Source organism: Molossus molossus, unplaced genomic scaffold (genome assembly GCF_014108415.1).
Source record: "Molossus molossus isolate mMolMol1 unplaced genomic scaffold, mMolMol1.p scaffold_m16_p_2, whole genome shotgun sequence".
Classification (NCBI taxonomy): Eukaryota; Metazoa; Chordata; class Mammalia; order Chiroptera; family Molossidae; genus Molossus; species Molossus molossus.
In genome coordinates, this window is record NW_023425355.1 from 142,901,961 (window position 1) to 142,922,926 (window position 20,966).

General features: G+C 42.7%; 2 protein-coding genes across 3 annotated transcripts in view; one reads left to right on the forward strand and one right to left on the reverse strand.

Annotated features, from left to right (window-relative positions):
- ARHGAP6 (Rho GTPase activating protein 6) overlaps nucleotides 1–4,705 on the forward strand; it is a 458,118-nt gene extending 453,413 nt beyond the window's left edge. For both annotated transcript variants that reach the window (XM_036270639.1, XM_036270640.1), the window contains exons 12-13: nucleotides 811–891; nucleotides 3,925–4,705. In XM_036270639.1, the coding sequence (XP_036126532.1) occupies nucleotides 811–891; nucleotides 3,925–4,622 (779 nt within the window). In that variant the 3' untranslated portion in view covers nucleotides 4,623–4,705. The remainder of the gene's footprint in view (nucleotides 1–810; nucleotides 892–3,924) is intronic.
- Nucleotides 4,706–14,805: 10,100 nt separating this feature from the next.
- Nucleotides 14,806–20,755, reverse strand: LOC118635759 (cytochrome c-type heme lyase). Its single transcript, XM_036270641.1, has 6 exons — nucleotides 20,614–20,755; nucleotides 19,041–19,189; nucleotides 18,617–18,765; nucleotides 18,239–18,358; nucleotides 16,972–17,058; nucleotides 14,806–16,476 (listed from the first exon to the last, which is right to left on the reverse strand). The coding sequence occupies exons 1-6, from the start codon at nucleotides 20,723–20,725 to the stop codon at nucleotides 16,278–16,280; spliced, it is 816 nt and encodes a 271-aa protein (XP_036126534.1). The 5' UTR covers nucleotides 20,726–20,755; the 3' UTR covers nucleotides 14,806–16,277.
- Nucleotides 20,756–20,966: the final 211 nt, after the last annotated feature.

Consider the following 20,966-nt stretch of genomic DNA (forward strand, 5'->3'; position numbering starts at 1 on the left):
TAGGAATGACCACAAACTTAGTTATTTAAAACTATGGTTCTGGCCTGGCTGGTGTGGCTCACTGGTTGAGCGTTGACCCATGCACCAAGAGGTCGTGGGTTCAATTCCTGGTCAGGGCACATGCCCAGGTTGTGGGCCTGATCCCCAGTAGGGGGCATGTAGGAGGTGGCTAGTCGATGTTCTCTCTCATGGATGTTTCTATCTCTCTCTTTCTCTCCCTTCCTTTCTCTAAAATCAATAAATAAAAAAATATTTTTTAAAACTATAGTTCTGGACGTCAAAAGTCTTCAATAGGTCAACAGGGCTGCATTCCTTCTAGAGGCTCTAGGGAATCATCTGTTTCCTTGCCTTTCCCAGCTTCTAAAGGCTGCCTGTGTTCTTGGTTCATGACCTCCTTCTTTCATCAATGTCTCATCTTCTCAACTGCCTCCCTTTTATAAGGACCCTTGTGATGACAATAGGCCCTCTCAGATCGTCCAGGATCATCTCCTCATCTCAAGATCCAGAAGTTAATCACACCTGTAAAGTACCTTTTGAATATAACATCTTTATAGGTTCTAGGGTCATGTCACAGACATCTTTGGGGGGCCCTTATTCGATCTGCCACAATATAGAAAGAGCCTTTATATAAATCCCAAATGGAATAAGCCTCCTGAAAGGTAGGTCCGCCTTGTATTCTGTTTGGATCCATCACAATCTCAAATACAGTACTTTGCACAGAAGCAATGTTATAAAAATATTTGTGTATTGAATTTTGCTCCTCAGTTTTCATTGTGAATTACATATCTTTTTAATGCACTTTTTTCCTAGATGTGTCAGAGGAACCTTTCAATATCTGGGGAACTTGGCATTCAACATTAAAAAGTGGATCCAAAGACCCAGGAATGACAGGTGAACTATTATTTTTAAAAGTGTTTATTACATTTGCTTTTAAAGTTAATTTCCTTTAATTTTTGCCTTGTTATTATCATATTACATGCTTGTCAAAAATTATTTGGAAAATGCTGAGAATGGAGGGAAATAGATAAAGTTATACTTAGCCTTTCTACCAAAATATGTCAATCTGTGACTATATTTCATTTCCTTTGCAAGAGTTTTTGAACATGGCTAAAATCACTCTGTGCAACTGTATATTATTTAACTTCCATTTTCCATTATTATTGCTAGGGGGCCACATAGTATTTCAGAGTGCACATTCATAGTTTACCACCCAACACTTGGACAACTGACTTGTTTCTATTCTTTGTTGTTGTTGTAATAAATTATACAGTCAGGAACCCCTTTTATGTACATTTTTGTATCTTGAGTGATTATTGGGGTCACAAGATTTTGGAAAGCAAGTCATAAATCCAGACTAGGAAAGTGGGTCAAAAACTGTGAACCTTTCCAAGATTTAAGAGGTACAGTCACTCCATGTTCCCTGCAGGGCGCATGAGCTTGTGCTCTGTGAGCTGCAGGTGGTGGCAGTATTTCACCATCCTATCTGGGTCTCTAATTAATCAGCATTGCAAGTCATTGGATTTGCATTTTTGCTCATTTAACAAGCAAAATTGTATTAATTTCTTCAAAAATGTATTGGGGCGACATTGCTTAACAAAAGTATATAGGTTTCAACTGCCCAGTTTTATTTTATTTTTATGTTTTATTTTATTTTTTTATCCTCACCCGAGGACACCCTTCCATATTTTGTTCAGATAGAGTGGGAGGGAGAGAGAGAGAGAGAAACATCGACGCAAAAGGGACACATCGAGTGGTTGCCACCTGCATGACTCAACCAGAGCCGGGGACAAACTGCAACTGAGGCATGCGCTCTTAGTGGGAACCGAACCCGGGAATCTCTGGACCGCAGGCCGATGCTCTAACCACTGAGCCAAACTTGCCATGGCTCAACTGTCCAGTTTTATGATACATCATCTGTATATTCCATTGTGTGTTCACCACTCAAAGACAGCCCCCCCACCTTTTCCTCCGGTTACCACCATACTGTTGTCTGCATTTATGAGTTTTGTTTGTTTGTTCATTTGTTGCTTTCAGTTTTATATCCTACATATGAGTGAAATCATATGGTTCTTGACTTCTCTCATCTGACTTATTTTCTTTAACATGGTACTCTCAGCATCCATCCATGTTACCACAAATGGTAGTATTTCATCCTTCTTATGCCTGAGTAGTATTCCATTGTATTATTTGCATTTCTTTCTCATCAGCATTTTTCATTTTTCTTTATTAATTAGCTGAATTTTTCTCCATTAAATTATCATTTATGTCATTGGCTATTTATGTGTGCTAATGTTTTTAAAATAGAGTCTTATGAACTCTTCCTTCAATAAAGATGTTAACCCTTTGTTCATATTGTCTTGTAACATTTTCCCACTTTGGAGATCTGGAATGTTTCTAGGTTTCACATAATTAAGACTATCAGTATCTCTTTTTGTGAATTCTTTCACAAAATTAATCTTTACTTAAGCATTGGATAGTCATGTATACGCTTTTCACTTTCATAGTATTTTATTCTTTCAACCTTAATTCTTTAATCCGTCTGAAGTATATGTTAATATATACTATGAAGTGTGTAAACTTTTATTTTATTGTACTAAATATATAATATACAGTGTCCTATTCTCATTGTTTTGTAATACCTCCCATATTACATTTTAAGCCATGGTGCATTTTTAATTTAATAGCCTCTGATGCGGCTGACTTGAGCTCTGATCCACTCTCTGGCTACGTCTCTTTGTATCCTATGAAGTGCATTACTGCCTTTCCTGTCAACGATCAACTCCTCCAAAACGTCCTGCTCTGTTTCCTTCTGCTGTTTCAACTCTGACCTGTCCCTGTCCAAATGCTCATCTGCCCCTCTCCCCCTAAAATGATCTTGTTTTTCTTTCCTGCCTACTTTCTGAGACATGAGAGGACAGGGCAGATCCACAGGGAAAAGGCAGTCCGTGGACATAGGTCCCAAGAACTCCACATTTGCTTGGGAAATGCACTGTTTCACTCTCCCATCAGTTTCCTGAAGCAAGTGGTAGCGGTTCGGGAAGGTTAACTGCTCTAATAACCAGCCCCTAAAGGGCCCTGGCTTAATCTGCTGATTTCGCGCTCACATCACGGTCCAAAGTGGCTTGTGCAGGGTGAGGAGGGGCGGGAGTGGTCATGTATGGAACCTGTACAGGCTCAGGCTCCACATGGCTGGTGGCTCCCTCACCCTCAGAAGCTGCAGAGTCTCCCATGGTCTCTCCATCCTGAGCTAGCAGCTCAGGGCAAGGGGTAAGCAAGAAAAACTAGGATTTGTTGTTTTTTATTAGACAGGTCTAGAAATGGCTCATATCACATCTAGCCACATTCGTTGGTCACACCTCCTTCATGTGGTCCTCCTAACTACAAGGGAGGCTGGGAAGTGTCATTCGGAAGGAAAGGGGAGGATGTGTGAACAACGAGCCAGGCTTCCCCACAGTGGTGCTGCAGGGTGTACACACTGGCTGCTGTCTTCATTATCTTCAGGCTCCGAACGAGTATTTTAGATTCAGTTCATTGATTCCTACAGCTTTTATTGACATGGGAGAAACATGAAAACATCATTTGTGCCTCCTCTGAATTGCAAATTGTACTGAACAGGAATGGAACAGACAAGTGTTCACAGCCAGATAGAGGGGGCCTTTCCTGAAACATCAATTAGTGACAAGGACTGTGGAATGTCATTTGCCAGCTAACCTGTCCGAGTCCAGGCATCTGTATTTGCAGCTACTACAGGAATTGTGTCAGTAATGAAGAAGGGCTTGTCACTTCTCTTACGAGCAAGTGGCACCTAAGAGTGTCCTGTGCTTTCTCAGTGTTCGAAGCTGGCAGTGGGAAGGAAATAACAGGACATCTCACCCGGGATTCTATAAACTTACTCCATCTCTTGCCCTTCTCTCTGGCTTCCAGGTTCCTATGGAGACATTTTTGAAAGCAGCTCCCTACGTCCAGGGCCATGCTCCCTTTCTCAAGGGAACTTGACCTCAAATTGGCCTCGGTGGCAGGGGAGCCCCACAGAACTGGACAGTGGTGTGCAGGTCATTCGGAGGACTCAGACCACAGCCACCATCACGGAGTGCCGGTCCCATCCTCCTGTGTCCCGTGTCTGCAGCACGCCCCACATCCAGGGCAGCAGCAGGAGGTCGGAGCTGGCCACCCCAAGGTCAGAGCAGTATTTGACTCTGAGCAGTGCAGAAGACCTCACCGAGAGTGAGCTGGATGTGGCCTGGCTGCAGAACCAAGCCAAGCCTTTGCACCAGAGACCTCGAGAGAGTTCGAGGCATGACAACAGGCCTCCTCCTCCTTATCCTGGTCCGGGGAAGCAAGCGTTAGCATCAGCCCACCAGCCAGCAGAGTCACCGCTGTGGAGGCGTCAGAGGCCAGAAGAAGGCTCAGGATCAGCATTGGAAGAGGGAAGCCAAACAGCTGAGCGAGAGCACCAGGCTGCCGAGCAAAAACTGAGCAGTGCCTGCTCCAGTCCCGCCGGCGATCAGAACAGTAAGGCCTTGGGTGAACCCAACTGGCTTGATTGGCAGAGAGAGCGGTGGCAAATCTGGGAGCTCTTGTCCACCGACAACCCCGATGCCCTCCCGGAAACACTGGTATGAGCCCACTCCCAGCTTGAGCCCTCACATCCCAACAGCCTTCTTTCGCTCCATAGGGGAAAAAGTTGGTGTTGGACAATTTAATTGGACACTTTTCTTCTTTTACACTTTAAAAAGATAACACAAGAGAAACCCAGTTCACTTACAGATACAGAGCACTAGTACCCTCACCATTCATAATAAGACTCTACTGCATAGCCAGGCTTAGGAAAACACAAAAACATAAGTGGATGGCAGTCTCCAATATAAAAACTACTCATGTGGCTTTAAGATAAAACTCTTGCTTTGGTATAGCTTAATTGTATTTATGTGTCTCCAGTTTTGACTATTGTATATTCTGTAACAGATTATGTATGATAATCGTATATGATATATTCACAGAAAACAAAAGGAACATTTTTTTTAAGTCACTTCACTTATACTAAGCAAAGAGATTCTATAGAATGTTCTAGAATATGCACAAGCAGGTTTCTGTGCTTTTGCCATAGCTTTTTAAGAGGGACAGTCCATCCTTCAATGTCTAAGAAAAATACTAACAAAACAAAGTAAACAGAATATGAGAAGCCATATTTTTATATAGTAGTGAGATACAAAAAATATAGTCACTGAATGCTTTTTCATATTGAATATGTTCTAAGGAAAATATTAAATTTGATATGTTATGGAATATATTTTTCGAATCTGTTTAGAAGGGATTCAGTTAATCAAACAGGAGAAAGGCCGTGCCTAACAAAGAAAGAATAATTAAGAAGTTGTCCTTCCCATTTTAGGTCAAATTCAATTTTATAGAGACCATATATAATATATATTTATAATGTGTAATTTTATGTATTTTTCAAAACTACAAACTGGAATCCAACTATAAAGTGGTTAAGAATCTAAATATAGTATTCAAATTAGACAACATGGTTTTTCCTTTTGCCCCATAATCAGTATTATCCAAATTATATGCAATGCTTTGAACGTAAATCACATTGGGGAAAAGACTACAGCTTTGTATTTGCATTGTACCAAAGGCTGAGGAAACGTTTTCTTCAGTAATTTTGTGTGTATTGTAAAATGCTCCTACCGTACTTCAGTAGTAAGTTTGAAGTTTTTCAACTGCAAAACCATTTTTGATCAGCAGGTGGCAATTCGCTTCAGTATTTTATGAGATTTTTTTTTTTCACTTCATTAAGGGAATGTGTATCATAGAAAAATAATTTTTTTTATAAAACATGCTACTCTTAATTTTCATGTTGGCAATGACATTTCAGTAGTGTTTCTTAAAATTCTGTCTTGTGCCATGATGAATAAAAAGTTAAGTGAAGGCTTTGTTGCTTGGTGTTAAATTCGATGAATGAACTCACATCCCAGTCCATACATACACCCCACTATCCACAAGTCCAAGTGTAATGGAAAATGACAATATTATACATATACAGCTCAGGAGCTAGTAAAAATATGTTGACTTGAGGACATCAACCCAGTGGCACTGATGTACTTAGAAATGTAGAATTATTTTTTCAAGTAAAAGCTGGTTGTCACTCAATTGAAACTCAGTTGTCGATGAGGAAGTGGTTTGCTAGAGGTCAGGAACTCAGACTTCCTACCTTCTGGATAGGTATTGCCCAACACAGTCTCTGTAAATTACATCTACCTATGGGCCTTAGATGCTTAATTTGCTTCAGGGCTGAAATAAGGAATCTAGAAGCAGAATTTAATATTCTTATTGGGGGAATGATTAGGGTATCTTCAGGCTCTGCCACCAGGTCCTGCACTTCCGCCACTGGCTGGGACATGGGAAGAATTTGCCTGCTGGCCTCTGGTTCTTCCTGGATGCCCATAGGCAGCCAAAAGTTATAAACAAGACCCAGAGCAAACACTGCTTGATTATGAATCATAGGTTGTTTTTCTGTGCTACCTACTCTTGTGCTACCCCTGCTGACCCTGTGTTTTCTTGGCCTTGAATTTGACCATGATCTGCCCAGTTCTTTCCCTCCATTCTGGACTGGACTGCCTGATATATGAGACCTTCTTCCCACCAGGTTCTTGCCCCAACAGTACTATTTTTTAAAACTTTGAGACCAAATGGCACTGAGGTTGATATCTGTGTCACAAAAGGTAGCAAAAGATATGTTCGTCTACTAATAGTCAGATGTAAAATAGCCAGCCCAGAAAATAGGGCTCAGAATATTTTTAAATAATTAAAGTGTGTATGTGTGATGAACAGTATTTACTCTCCCTTTCTCTTCGTATGGTTTAAGCCCAGTGGCCATATCTCGAGCTTAGTAAGTGAAATTTAGTTTCTTACATGCCTTTAGCACATGAAAAATAAGCTGTTTTAAAGCACACACTCAAGACCCAAGGACCTGAGTGGAAACTGAAGTCATTTTCTAACACCTTGGAAATGATATAACACCTGACAAGAAAAAAAAGAAAACTTCAACTCTTTCAGGTTGAACAAACCATTTTAACAGGCTGTACCAGTCCCTACTGCTGTTAGAAAAGAGATCCTACAAGCAAGAAGACAGCTACAGCGTGCTGCAGCTATGCCTGCATCCATGAATACTTAATCATCGCTTTTGTGTCTCTGGTGATGGGGCCAGAAGGATGATGGCAGAAAAGGCCAAATATGAATTTGTCTTCATCCATCTAAGTAGCTATTAACATACGTTTGTTGTGGTTTTTTATAGAAAAAAACCTCTTATACCAATGGAGTTTGTGCAAATTGAGGAAATTTCTAAATAAGCCCAGCTTGCTTCTTTTCTTATGCACATTTTAATACACATCTGCTTGGCAGAGAAACAGCATGGGGATTAAATAGAAGGAGCCGTCAGAACAAAGTCCAGGCCTGCGGTGTATGGCGTCTGATAAGCAAACTGAGAAGAAAGGAAATGGCTGAAGAAGAGTCATACAGAGATGAAAACAGGACAACATCTTGACTGGACAGAATTTTAAAGCAGGACTAAATCAGCAGCAAATGTTCTTCAAGAGAAAAAATACAAACCAAAGGAAAATTCCATTAAAGGTTGGAATTCTTCTGCACAATCAAGGCGACGGATGGCGTCGTGGAGATGTTCAGCTGCAGACAGTGGTCTCTAGGGTGTAGAACCCTGGCCTGGCGTGGCCTGCAATTCACCAAGGCACAGGCAGCACCAGGCCCAACTGAAGGCCCCAGGGGGTCACAGAAGGGTCAGAAGATTCTCTAAATTCAATTTAGTCAACATCAGCCTAGAGTGACCAACTCCTCCCAGTTTGCCCAGGACATCCCAGGTTTATTAATTAAAAGCCCATGACTATCCTCATTATCCAGAGGGCACAAAGGACACAGAGGTGCAGAACTAGGATTTGGCAGTAGGCTATCCAACTGTACCAGCCTGCCAGCCAGATAATTCAGAGCAGAATGAACAAAGCCCTGTGGTCCTTGGAGCCCAGTCTCTCTCATGAAGGAAAGGGGCTCAGCTGGACCTGCCCTAAGGGAGACACCACACCTCTGGGATGACCACAGCTTCACAGGAGCATTTGGAGGCTCCACCTCTCCCCCTCCCCCGTACTTCCCCTGAGAAAGAGAAATAGAAGCTGAAAGTAATTAAGGCCCAGAGTAAGTCTGATTTCTGGGAAGTTTGGATAGAAAAGCCATGGGATGAGAAATGAGTATGATTTAGTAATTGAACTTTCCTAGCTAAATTATAATTAATAATTATACCATTTGTATATCTATTAATTATCATTCATTGCACTTAATTATAGCCTAGCATTGTCTTCAGATTTTCCGTCACTTCAAACAGCTACAACAGCCACCACTAACTGCCTTAGATGAAGGGACTGGTTGATGGATTCATCCACTCATCCATCCAACCAATATTTACCAGGGGCTCCAGTGCTGGGCTCTGGGGTTGCAGGGACAGAGAAGACAAGTGCGGAGGACTCCTCAATTAAGAAAATGGTCACTCCTATGACCTGCATTGTGAGGATGGCAGCAGACACTGCAAAGTGCCACGTGGATGCAGCAAATATCCCACTGGCTGGTACATGGTAGGAAATCTATAAATCATTGAATAAACGAATCAATACACGAATTCCTTTGCCCTCCCTCTATTCACCCACCTACCCACTGTTCCTTCCATCCATCCATCCATCCATCCATCCATCCATCCATCCATCCACTTATTTCCTCCCATACTCTTCTTTCTCTCTGTTTCTATTTCTACTGTAATTTTAATCTCCTTACTTCCAAGTCACCATTTCTTTGGTGTTATCTTTTAATGGGTCTGGTTCTCCTGCCTAGTTCCAAGATTTAAAATGCTGGACTAATCATGAAAAGGAGGACAGGACCTTCTGGTGCCCACTCGGATGGGGGGCAGAGCTGTTTCTTGTTTCCATGTAAACAAGATGCCCATACTTGCTTAGAAGATGTAGGGGAGGAAAATACCTTCCCCCTACCCTCTTAAATTCATTGCCTGGGGCCTGCAAATTAAACTGACAATGGCAGCTTAACAGGAGAAAACCACTTTACTTCATAGGCATAACAGAAGCCAACAAAAGAAGTAATTAGCTCCTTAAATGGTTATAGTTACAGTTGTATATATCTAAAACTTAGTAGGGGGAAAGAGAATAGAGAGAAACAGCTTCTATGAGAAAAACAAATAGTTTATTGAAGAAAGACAAATGGGTGTTTTAGGACAGATGGGCGATAAGAAAGTGTGTGATAATATTTGTCTATATGGGTGTGAGTGGTTTTTCTGTCTCCTTGAGGACCATAAAACTCCCCAAAGCTCTGAGAAGGCTTTTTTTTTTTCCCTACATCTGTCAAATCTCAAATGTCTTCAGCTTAAAATAGATTTTGTGCCAACTCTGGGATTCCCAGTGGGTCTCCACAAGGGTAAGATGACTTAGAGAAGGAATTAGAAACATGCTTTCTCCAGCAGGAAAGAAACCAATTTTTGCTGGTTCTTTATGTAAAAACTAGTTTGCAGCAGGCTTTCAAACCACATTATTTTCCCTTAGCTTAAAAAATTCTCAGCCCAAAACATACGACCTAGTCTATCCCAACCTGACAGAGGCCAACTGAAACTTAGAATTTTGGTCTGAAAGGAAACGTGAAGATAATTTGAGGGAAGTGAAACTTACAGATCTAAAGGGATTGTCCAAAATCCCTGAGCTAATGCAGAGAATCAGCACAGATCCCCAGTCCTGCCCTCCGCCATTACCCTAGCCACCATCGCCAGATTTGCAACCCTGGCCTAAGAAAGGGGCCTCAGTAAAGGAAAAATTCCTTAATGAAATGGTGACTTAAGAATGGGATTTTTAAATTAATGGTGAACTAATTCTCTAGTGGATGCTGCGGTTTACTCCGAGTGATTCATCTGGATTCATCTAAACATGAGGCACTTTCCTGGGAATGGAAAACTGAGGGGTGGCAGGACACTGGCCTAATGCTAACTTGGCCCAATCAGATTGAAGAGAAACCTTTTTTTTTTTTTTTTTCCCATGGTTGTGGGAACTTCCTCCCTCCCTCCAGACCTGGCCACAAACAATGAACCCATAGCTAAGACAGCTAAGACAACCCATGGCTAAGTAGAAGCCATCTGATGGCGATGAAAGGAATCAGCCCCATTCAGATGAACTTGAAATTGTGCATGGAAGGAAATGGTGTCCAGAGAGGTGGGATGGACCAGGTGCACACCCAACCTTACACTTGTGACCACGAGTCCCAGCAAGAATTCCTTTACTTGCAGCCAACGGCAACCTGATAATATTCCATGACCAACCGTGGAAGGGCCACAGAAACTAGCTACATTAACTTATTCTAACTGTAGAAAGAATAGCATTGCAATGATAGTTCTGCACAGAGCTCCAAAATAATGATCTTTTATCACCCTTCAGGACTCCATTCAACTGTTATTATGAAGTCTTCTCTCTTCTCACAATTCTTATGTTACACCACTCAATATAGTTTCTGTGGCCCTCATCACATGTGACATTGTGTATCTGAAAGTATTAAGTTAAAGTGTAAGATAGCACACATGTGTCCATGCCTCATCCCCCAAGTAGACACAGGCTCCCCAGGAAGAAACTTGTCCTAGAAACTTTCATGTCCACTCCAGCACCTAGTACAATCATACACACACACACACACACACACACACAGACTGACAGCTGTCAGAGGGAAGGGATTGGAGGCTTGGGTGAAAAAGGTAAATGGATTAAGGGGGGAAAAAAGACAACAGTATGGTGATTACCAAAGGGAAGGGTGGGGAGGTAGAAGAGTGTAAGCAGAGGATAAATGTGGTGGAAGGAGACTTGACTAGGGGTGGTGAACACACAATACAATATACAGAAGATGTATTATGGAATTGTACACCTGAGACCTGCATGGTTTTATTAACCAGTGTCACCCAAATAAATTCCATTTAAAACACACACACACACAGCCCTGGCCGGTTTGGCTCAGCGGTTAGAGCATCGGCCTGCGGTCCGGAGAGACCCGGGTTCGGTTCCCGCTAAGGGCATGTACCTCGGTTGCAGTTTGTCCCCGGCCCTGGTTGGTCGTGCGGGTGGCAGCCACTCGATGTGTCCCTTTCACGTCGATGTTTCTCTCTCTCTCTCCCTTCCTCTCTCTCCCTCCCACTCTATCTGTGCAAAAAATGGAAAAAAAATGTCCTCGGGTGAGGATAAATTTAAAACACACACACACACACACACACACACACACACACACAGAAACAAGGGAGTAGAGTACACAGCATGAAGCAGGTACTTTACCACTTATACAAATGTCATTGAATTTTATTTAAAATTCGATGGCTTCACCTCCTTTGCAGCAATAAATGTATTATTTCTGTTATGGGGGTTAGACAACCTATACACATTGCGTTAAGACACTGTATGTCTAAGAAGTTATGTAATATGGAAAATTTTACCTTAAGTTAGGAGGAATATATCACTTTTGAAATAACTTTTAGTACCCTTTATTTGCAATAAATATAATGCTTCAATACCCATTTTGAATCTGGATATGTACGTTTTCAGGAGGGGAATACCTTTGTGATCCTGAGGACATGATGAGCTACATTTTTGATTAGTAAGCACAAGAGCCTAATTATAATCTTTATTTTTGTCAAGTGAGAATTGCATACTAAATAAACCAATGTCACCCTGCCATGTTTATATTTTTTAAAAGGTCAAAGACTGCCCTGGCCGGTTTGGCTCAGCGGTTAGAGCGTCGGCCTGCGGTCCAGAGAGACCCGGGTTCGGTTCCCGCTAAGGGCATGTACCTCGGTTGCAGTTTGTCCCCGGCCCTGGTTGGTCGTGCGGGTGGCAGCCACTCGATGTGTCCCTTTCACGTCGATGTTTCTCTCTTTCTCTCTCTTCCTCTCTCCCTCCCACTCTACCTGAACAAAAAATGGAGAAAATGTCCTCGGGTGAGGATAAAAAATAAATAAATAAAAATAAAAGGTCAAAGACTGCCACGTGTCCTTTCCCTTCAGTGTCTTTAAATAACATGACTTGCTTAGAACCAGCACCTAAGTATCTGCTAACAAACCACAATCAGGAGGAGACCCTGCTGGTCCCCCTCTAGACAGATTCTTCATGGGAAAAGTAGGCCAGACGGTAGTAGACTCTATATTGTCTCAGTACTTCTTTTATTTCCAACTTGGCCCTTGGATCTCCCTTTCCTTGTTGGTGATGATGAGGTGATGGCCGAAATTCATTGTGCATTTCCCCGATTGGGTTCTGTCCTAAGTGCTTACAGGTGTCATCTTGCAGTGATGGTATTAGGTGATTAGGTCATGGGATGGAGCCCCATGGTAGGATTGGTGGTCTTATTAAAAAGCCCCTGAGAGCTCCCTCCCCCTTCCATCACCTGAGGACACAAGATGGTCAGCTGTGGACCAGGAAGCTGGCCCTCCGTACCAGACACTGGGTCAGTGAGCAGCTTGATCTTGGACTTCCCAGCCTCCAGAACTGTGAGATGTACGCTTCTGTTGTTTATAAGCCACCCGGTTGATGTTATTTTGTAGTAGCAGCCCAAACAGACTAAAACAGTCTGCTGTATTATTCTTGTTACAGCCGAGAAAGCTACAGCCCAGAGATACTAAGATCACACAGCAAGTGAAGGCCTGAGCCTTGACCCTCAGAAGGCCAGCCATCTGACTCAACACACATTCTTTTCTTTTTTTAAATTGAGGTATAATCGAGAGTATATTAGTTTCAGATGTAAGACATAATGATTAGATATTTGTATATATTGTGAAATGATTACAGTTAAGTCTAGTTAACGTTCATTACTTTAGTTACACACTTTTTTCTTTCTTGTGATTATTTTATTTAAATATTTTTATTGATTTTTTAGAAGTAGGAAGGGAGAGAGGAATATTGATGGGAGAAACAGCGATCGGTTGCCTCCTGTACACATCCCCACCAGAGATCAAATCCACAACCTGGGTATGTGTCCTGACCAGGAATTGAAATGGCAACTTTTTGGTGCCTGGAACAATGCTCAACCAAGTAACTGAGCCACACTGGCTAGGACATGCTTGTGATAACTCTTTTTTTTTTATTCTCACCCCAGGACATTTTTCGATATTTTGTTCAGATAGAGTGGGAGGGAGAGAGAGAGAGAAACATCGACGTGAAAGGGACACATCGAGTGGTTGCCACCCACACGACCCAAGCAGGGCCGGAGACTAACTGCAACCAAGGTATGCGCCCTTAGCAGGAACCGAACCCGGGTCTCTCCAGACCACAAGCCGATGCTCTAACCGCTGAGCCAAACCAGCCAGGGCTCTTGTGATAACTCTTAAGATCTAATCTTAGCAACTTTCAAATATGCAATATTGTTAACTATAACTACTGTGCTATATGTTACACCTCTGCCATATTTGTTTTATAATTAGATTTGTACTTTTGGCCCTCTTCACACATTTCCCCCACCTCCCTCCCTTCCCCATCTCTGTTAACTACCAACCTTCTCTATCTATTAGCTCAGTTTTGGGAGTATTTTTTAAGATTCCACATATAAGTGAAATCATATGGTGTGTCTTTTTCTGACTTATTCACTTAGCATAATGCCCTCAAGTTCCATTCATATTGTTGCAAATGTTAAGATCTTTCTTTTTAATGGCCAAATAATATTCCATTTTGTGTATGTGACATATACATATTCATATTTTCTTTATCCATTCATCTCTATATATATTCATATTTTCTTTATCCATTCATCTGTCAGTGGACACTTGGGCTGCTTTCATATCTTGGCTGTTGTGAATAATGCTGCAATAAACGGGTGTGCAGGTATCTTTTCAAGGACAAGCATTCTTGATCACCACACATGGCTTTAAGTCCCACGGTCACTGCAGAGGTGAGGCGTGAAATATACATCTTTTCACTTAAACTAGGGAAGACTAACTCTGGCAAACGACAAACCATATTGGTGACAGTACAGAAATTGGTAACTATGTTCAAAAATACTTATGAGAACTTGCCCACCCTGGATGACCACAAACAAGGCTGTCGGAATTCTAGCACTCAACCACTATTTCATTCATTGACTGTCCTCTGTAATATGGGTAGGGCTGCACCTTTTGCCTTTTTGCATGCCCATGGTGATGCAGGGAACACATTTAATAAATGGATTTTAGCTGGGTAATTACTAGGAATAGTCCATGTTAATATGCAACCCCAGTTCAACCCCCTACGCTTGTTAATACTTAGCCCAATGTACAGTTCGTTCTGATTCCAAATAGTGCTGTTTCCATAGACAACAGACTTCATTTCAAACCCTGGAGAGTATTTAAAATGAATTTCAAGTTATAAATGAAACCTCCTACCAGAGCGGAGAATTCTTGATCTCTGAATATGCTCATGTATAATCTAGACACAAAGCAGCTCTGAAAGCTAGTGGGCTGGTCTTTTCCAGGAGTGGTGGGTGTACAAACTGTTGATCTTGTTATCAGGTTTGCTTGCCAGTTTTAGAGGTTGTTTTTTTCAAGTACTATAGCCCTAGAAAAGCGGTGCCCGCCTATGGCTCAATTTTGTTTCCAGTCACAACACTTTGTTTCGCATGCCTTAGCCTGTGCTTATCAAAAATGCCAACAGTAATGATTTTCCTTACTACAGGCATACCTTGTTTTATTGCGATTTGCTTTATTGTGCTCCACAGGTGTTGTTTCTTTTTTAACAAATTAAAGGCAAGATCCTCTCTCCCAGAAAAAAGATTAGAGTTCACTTGTTCTATTCCTTTACTATGGTGGTGGGGAACCAAGCCTGCAGATCTCTGAGGTGTGCCTGTAAAACTCTGATTAGCCGACGAGAAAGATGGCTGCCCCTAGCCGGGAGACTGCATTATTTCTATAAATGTTAGAAGAAATGATTATCAAGTGTAAAGTTACTCTTAAGAGGTTCTGAAAGCCTGTTAACTATCAGCTTTATTTTATTTGAAAATATACAAATACTTTGAAATGTAGAAGAACTTAAGGTTAGATTTACAAAACTCCATGCAAAGCTGTCACAACAAAGAAATTTGCACCAAATTAATCACTCCAGACTGCTAATTCCATCTGATAGTTTAACAATCCAGTATTTAGGAGAAATGAAAAGAGTTAATATCATCAACAACAAAAAACCCCAACAGTCATTTGTAACATGCTACTCTAAGAGGAACAACCAGTTAACAGATTACTGGTACCAAGAATTTCACTGGCAAACTTAGTGCTCCCTTCAAAAAATCTGAACTAAGGAAGGGAGATGATGCAAACATTGTACGTTTGGGAAGAATACTTTGTGAATTCTAACACTCAACAAAATACAGTCACGTTGAGAAGGGGACCATCCTTAACACTGCAACTCGAGCTAGATCTTCAAGGTTCAGATTAGGCCACCTGCAGGGAAGGCTTCAGGCACAAGGAATAGGACACAAAGTGGGATGACTTGTCAAACACCAGGGACAATAAGACCTGCTTGTTGGGAGCAGTTACATATCAGAACGATGGAAATTAAAATAAAAATTACAAGGTAAAAACATATATTCTAATGCACATGCACCATCAAATCATGGGGGTGTGGAAACTATTCTACAACAAAGTACAGTCTGAAAAATGCATGAGAATGTGGTGAGCCAAGCCACGGCTTAGTTTTGCTGAGTGTATCTGCAGTGTAAACGTTTGCATTTTCTTCAGGGGTCACTACTCTATTATAGGGACTTTAGAAATGCCGGTGACTCTTTAAAAGGCATAACTGAACAGCTTTGATGAAAATATTTTGACCAGGTAAACTCTCCTGAGCATCATATGGGTTTTCAGGTCTATATCTCAAGTATTCAAGAGAAGATGGGAAGAAAAGAAACGGCTCTCTTCATATTTTAAAGAAAGTTCTTTTTCAGAGGTTGTTCAGACTTTTCTAGATTAAATAATGCAGGCAATACTACAGTTAAAGGGAAAATGAAGGGACTTAAGTTAAGTGGGAAGGAAACGTAATGATCTGCAATAAACTGGGGGGTGAAAACAGACCTCAAAAAAGCAGGTGCATGTTATCCTTCCCTAAGTGAAGTGGAAGGTCATTATCCACTTGATCTTCCCTGTATATCATGAGTGCAACTCAGTTTGGGGGAAATTGTTTCATGTATCCCTCAGAACAAAAATCGTTTGTATTTTCCCATTTCTAACAAAGCAGTGGCTACGAGGTCCAACGCCACCAGGCAACCTTCATCCTGTCCCACACCGCTGAGAGCGAATCCAAAGCGGGCCGGACATCCAGGATGGTGAACTGGTAGTCCTGCTTGACTTCGCCCCCGTCGTAGTAGTCAATGATGTATCTGACTTCCGTCCCACAGCGGTTGATGATCCAGTCGTGCCTGTCGAAAGGCAACTCATACCTGGAACGGAGACGTGCTGGTGAGTGTTAACCTGCTCACCGTACCTCCGGCTCTGGGAAAGGCAGGACAGCAGCAAGTGGCAAGGCCTGCTCTCACAGTCAAACACCTGACTGGGAAAGTAACACTCAGAATCACAGCCCACAGTGCCAAAGGAAGGTGGTGAGGAGCCCAGGACAGACGACAGCCAGTCTGTCTACAAAGGACTAAGGTCCATGGGAAAGAGAGCCAGCCAGGGTGAACAGGGCTCTGACTACGCTGGAAGAAAAGGGGGAAACCCTAAGTGCAGAGACCCAAAGAGGAGTAAGAGGACAGTTCAGTTCAATCCTGAGCGACCCAGGAAACCCGAATGAATCTGCCCACCACCGGGCAAACTTCGGGAGAGGAGGAAACCTACAGCTGCACACTGAGTGAGTCTTGGAAGACAGCCCTACAGTTCTCAGACTGTCTGGTTTTGGTGCCCAGGGGGTGTCAATCACCTTCCCGAACCACACTCACCCCATCCAGGAGCGGATTCTTGCCCGCGGTGAGTACTCTTTGGCCTTCCCTCCGAACCGGATCAACGAGGGGCCACAAGGACACTCCCTAGGGAGCCCCAAATAAGAAAAGTAAGAAAAGATTTTCTTCCCTTTGAAAAATATGATGTTGCAGCCTCTAAGTAATATATTTTTCTATATGCATTTTACATAATAATACATTTATACAGAAAGGTAACTTTGCAAAATTCAAAGAAATATCCCTATTCGTTAAAAATGTTGCTCTTCGTCCGCCTGTGGTCCGGAGAGACCCGGGTTCGGTTCCCGCTAAGGGCATGTACCTCAGTTGCAGTTTGTCCCCAGCCCTGGTTGGTCGTGCGGGTGGCAGCCACTCGATGTGTCCCTTTCACATCGATGTTTCTCTCTCTCTCTCTCTCCCTCCTGCTCTATCTGAACAAAGAATGAAAAAGTGTCCTCGGGTGAGGATAAAAAATAAAAATAAAAAATAAAAATGTTGCTCTTTATTCCTGGATCAGGTATGTTCCTCTCTCTCCACTTCCTTCCAAATATCTGCACTGCTCTTTGCAGGAGCCCAGAACCCCGGCCTTTCCCTTTTGTGCAGGGACACAGGCGTATTCTCAGAGGAAAAAAAGGAAGGGTAAAGTACTGGACATCACGCTTCTCTTTTGCATCGAGCAGCTGGGTTTCTTTTTTTTTTCAGACAAACATAAGAAAATCCTATATTCTTCTTGGGTTTAAAACTACTGAATGGCCTTCATGAAGAAAGAAAATGCTGGATGAATCGCTAGAACTAATGTAATTAGTGTCGGACCAACTCCTTAAAGTAACCGCACACAAATGGACGAATGGCAAGGTCCTGGCTAGAAAATCGGCTCGCTCTCTGAAGGGCCTTGGTGGGGGACCAGCCCACTCCCAGTCACAGGGAGCACCTCGGAGCCCTACACTGGTGGAGCTCATGGTCAGCCTTCTCGCCCAGGAAAAGGCCTGTGTGCTAAGACGACTTGTGATGTTTAGACCTGCTGGGGACTCGGTAAACGCTACTGAGTGAGCAACTCCCTAGGGGCGGAGAACCATTTCATGTCCTCTGTCCCACATGTTGTATGTGGTAGGGAGGGGTCCGCCACACGACAGTCACTGGGACAGGCCTGCTACCTAAAACGTTTTATTAAAATGATACATCTAATAAATGTTAAAACTCCAGGAAATGGCTATAAAATAAGAAAGATGTTGGGAGGATTTTTTTTTTTTAAGATCTCAAATATACTTACGCAGCATGAAGGGCTTCCCACTTCAAAATCTCCTTCCAAGCCTGCTCGTTGTTCTGATTGTGGATCCTAATGATATTATACATGTCCTTCTGACTGATGTCATCGTCCCTCCACTTCCACCTGAGGAAGAACGGTCGTAAGCGTTCACCAGCCTCCTGCTATCTACACAGACACGCACGTCCTGTTAGTTGTTTCTTTGGAGAATCCTGACTGATATGCTGGCCTGGCACTTATAAGTCTGCAAATTCTTCTCGACAAGTTAACTTTTGAAATAAAAACTTCCTGTACGTCTAGGGGATAAAGACCTCTTTCGCATTTATTCTTAGATGGATGTGACAAGCAAATTTAGGATCTCAATTAAGATGCTCCCTCACTTACCCTTTCTTTAACATAGCATTCCAGAACATCTGCTCGGAAGGATAAACCCACTTCTTTTCTGAATCAGCTCTCGGAATAGATGACTCCTCCCTCACAGTAGAGAGTGTGAATGGCTGATCAGGGGCCGGTGTCTGATTAGGTGGTGGCATCTAAATAAAGGACGCAGAATCTTTTTAAACACTGGAACTATGATATAAAGTAGAAACAAACACTTTAATTCATTACTTCCTGGGAAGCAATGCATCACACGTGACCCAGGTTCTCTAGGAAACCACGGCATCAAAACTGCAGACTGCTCAGATCATTTGGCTGTTTTCTTTGTTTTAGAACAGAATAAACCCTAGCAGTCTGCAGTTTGTCTTGGGATTCCATAAAAGCAACTCTGCATAAAAAGTTCCAGGAAGAGGAGCCAAGTGTGGATTACCAGATTAGAAGGATCTAGGTTCTTATTCTCGGCCACAGCACCCGTAACAGGGCATTCCACATACTCGTAGGCTCGGTCTTGGTGGGCAGGCACAGAGTTGGTTTTGCTCTCACAGGTTGAATCAGATGGTTCTGCACTCACTGGACAACCTGAAGTAAATCAAGTACAAAAACGGTGTCACCACGAAGGCAAGATATCTGGCTGTCTCAATCTGGGCCCTAAAGAGCTGAATTTCTGACCGGCGATGACCACAAGCAAAGCCAAATGTCTACTGTTGAAAGCTGCCAAAAACTAAGCTAGCTTTCTAATATCCTAAAGACTAGGAGAAGGTTCTACAAATTTACTTTCCCTTTGAAAGAGAAAAGGGTACCCCTTCTCTTTTGTGTCATGCCCCTGGCAAAAAAAATCCAAAATATATATATCAAACCATTTACAAGGGCATGCCATGGTTTCAGTAAGGGGCTAGAGGTGAGCTGCTGCAGAGGAACCTACGTGGGTCCCTCTGCTTACACAGCAAATGAAAGCAAACCAGACAGGGCTCTGATCTCCCCGGGGATGCTCAGAGCAGAAGCACATTCAACCTGTCTCAATTCTTCCAGTCTGGAGAAACCATGGAATATCTGTCCTTGTCCAAGGTCACAGACTTTTCCTGGCTTTGCCACTTATGAGCTGCTTGAGCTGTAAGTTTCCTTAACTCTAAGAAAACCCAGCACATGGTATTATGAGGATGAGAATGTAAACTCCATCAGGCAAAGGATTTTTGTCTGTTTTATTATAAACTGCTGTTCTCTCAGTGCAAAAACAAATAAGTGAAACCCACCAGTGCTTGCCACTGAGTGGACAGTGAGTAAAGTTGCACATCAGGCTGATTCAGGCCCTGCTTTATATAAACAACCTAAAGCAGATGTGGATCAATTCAAAATGAAAGCTTTTCCATCTGCACCTAAAGAATGAATAGCACGTCCATCAGGTGATGACTTATTTTTACATAGATGAATACTGCCATGGATGTAGGAGTAAATGTGTCTTCATAAATAAAGACAGATCTAGATCAGGGTTTCTCAACCACAGCTCTCTTGACTTTTGGGGCCAGATGAGTCTAGCCTGTGCCTTGTAGGTTGTTTAGTAGAATTCCTGGCTTCTACTCGCTAGATGTACATACATCTCTTCTCAGTTGTAACAAGCAAAAATGTCTGCAGACATTGCCAAATGTGCCCTCGGGGGAGAGGGAACCGCCCCCCCAAGTTGAGAACCACTGAACAGGCAAACTTTGCGGGGATTGGGACTGAAGTATAGAACTCTACACTGTCAGGCATTATATCAATTAATCATCATCATAACCCTGTGAAGCAGAATTATATCCTCATCTTACAGATGATGGGTTGAGAACTAACTTAACAACAGTCACATAACTTGTAAGTAGCAACGTAAGGACCCAACCGAGGCTGCCTCACTCCCACACCTAAGAGCCCCCTAGTATGCTGTACTGCCTCTTCCCTAAAAGCCTTTTGAAGATCCTTTTTTTTTTTTTTTTTTTTTTTTTTTTTAATATTCTAGACAAAGGATCAGTTACCTTTCATTTTCCCTTCATGCATTGGACATCCTGAAGGTGGGGATGTAGCCTGGTGATCTGACGCGTTTGAGGTCTGAACTGCAACAGCAGGTGTAGATGTAGACAAACCCATAGTTGGACCGCAGTGTTGAATCTGAACAATTCTAAATTCACACGTGCCAAAGGAAAGAGACAGATTAATGCTGATGCCTTCCCCTCGCTCGGTCACCGCTGTCGCCGCGGTCACCGCTGGTACTCGCGCGCCCGCGACTTCCTTTTCCGAAGGTGGGACTTCCGGGCGCGTGAGAGGCACTGCGCATGCTGAAGAGGAAGAGCCTCCGTCAATCACGAAGGAGCGGGCGCGGGCGCGGGCG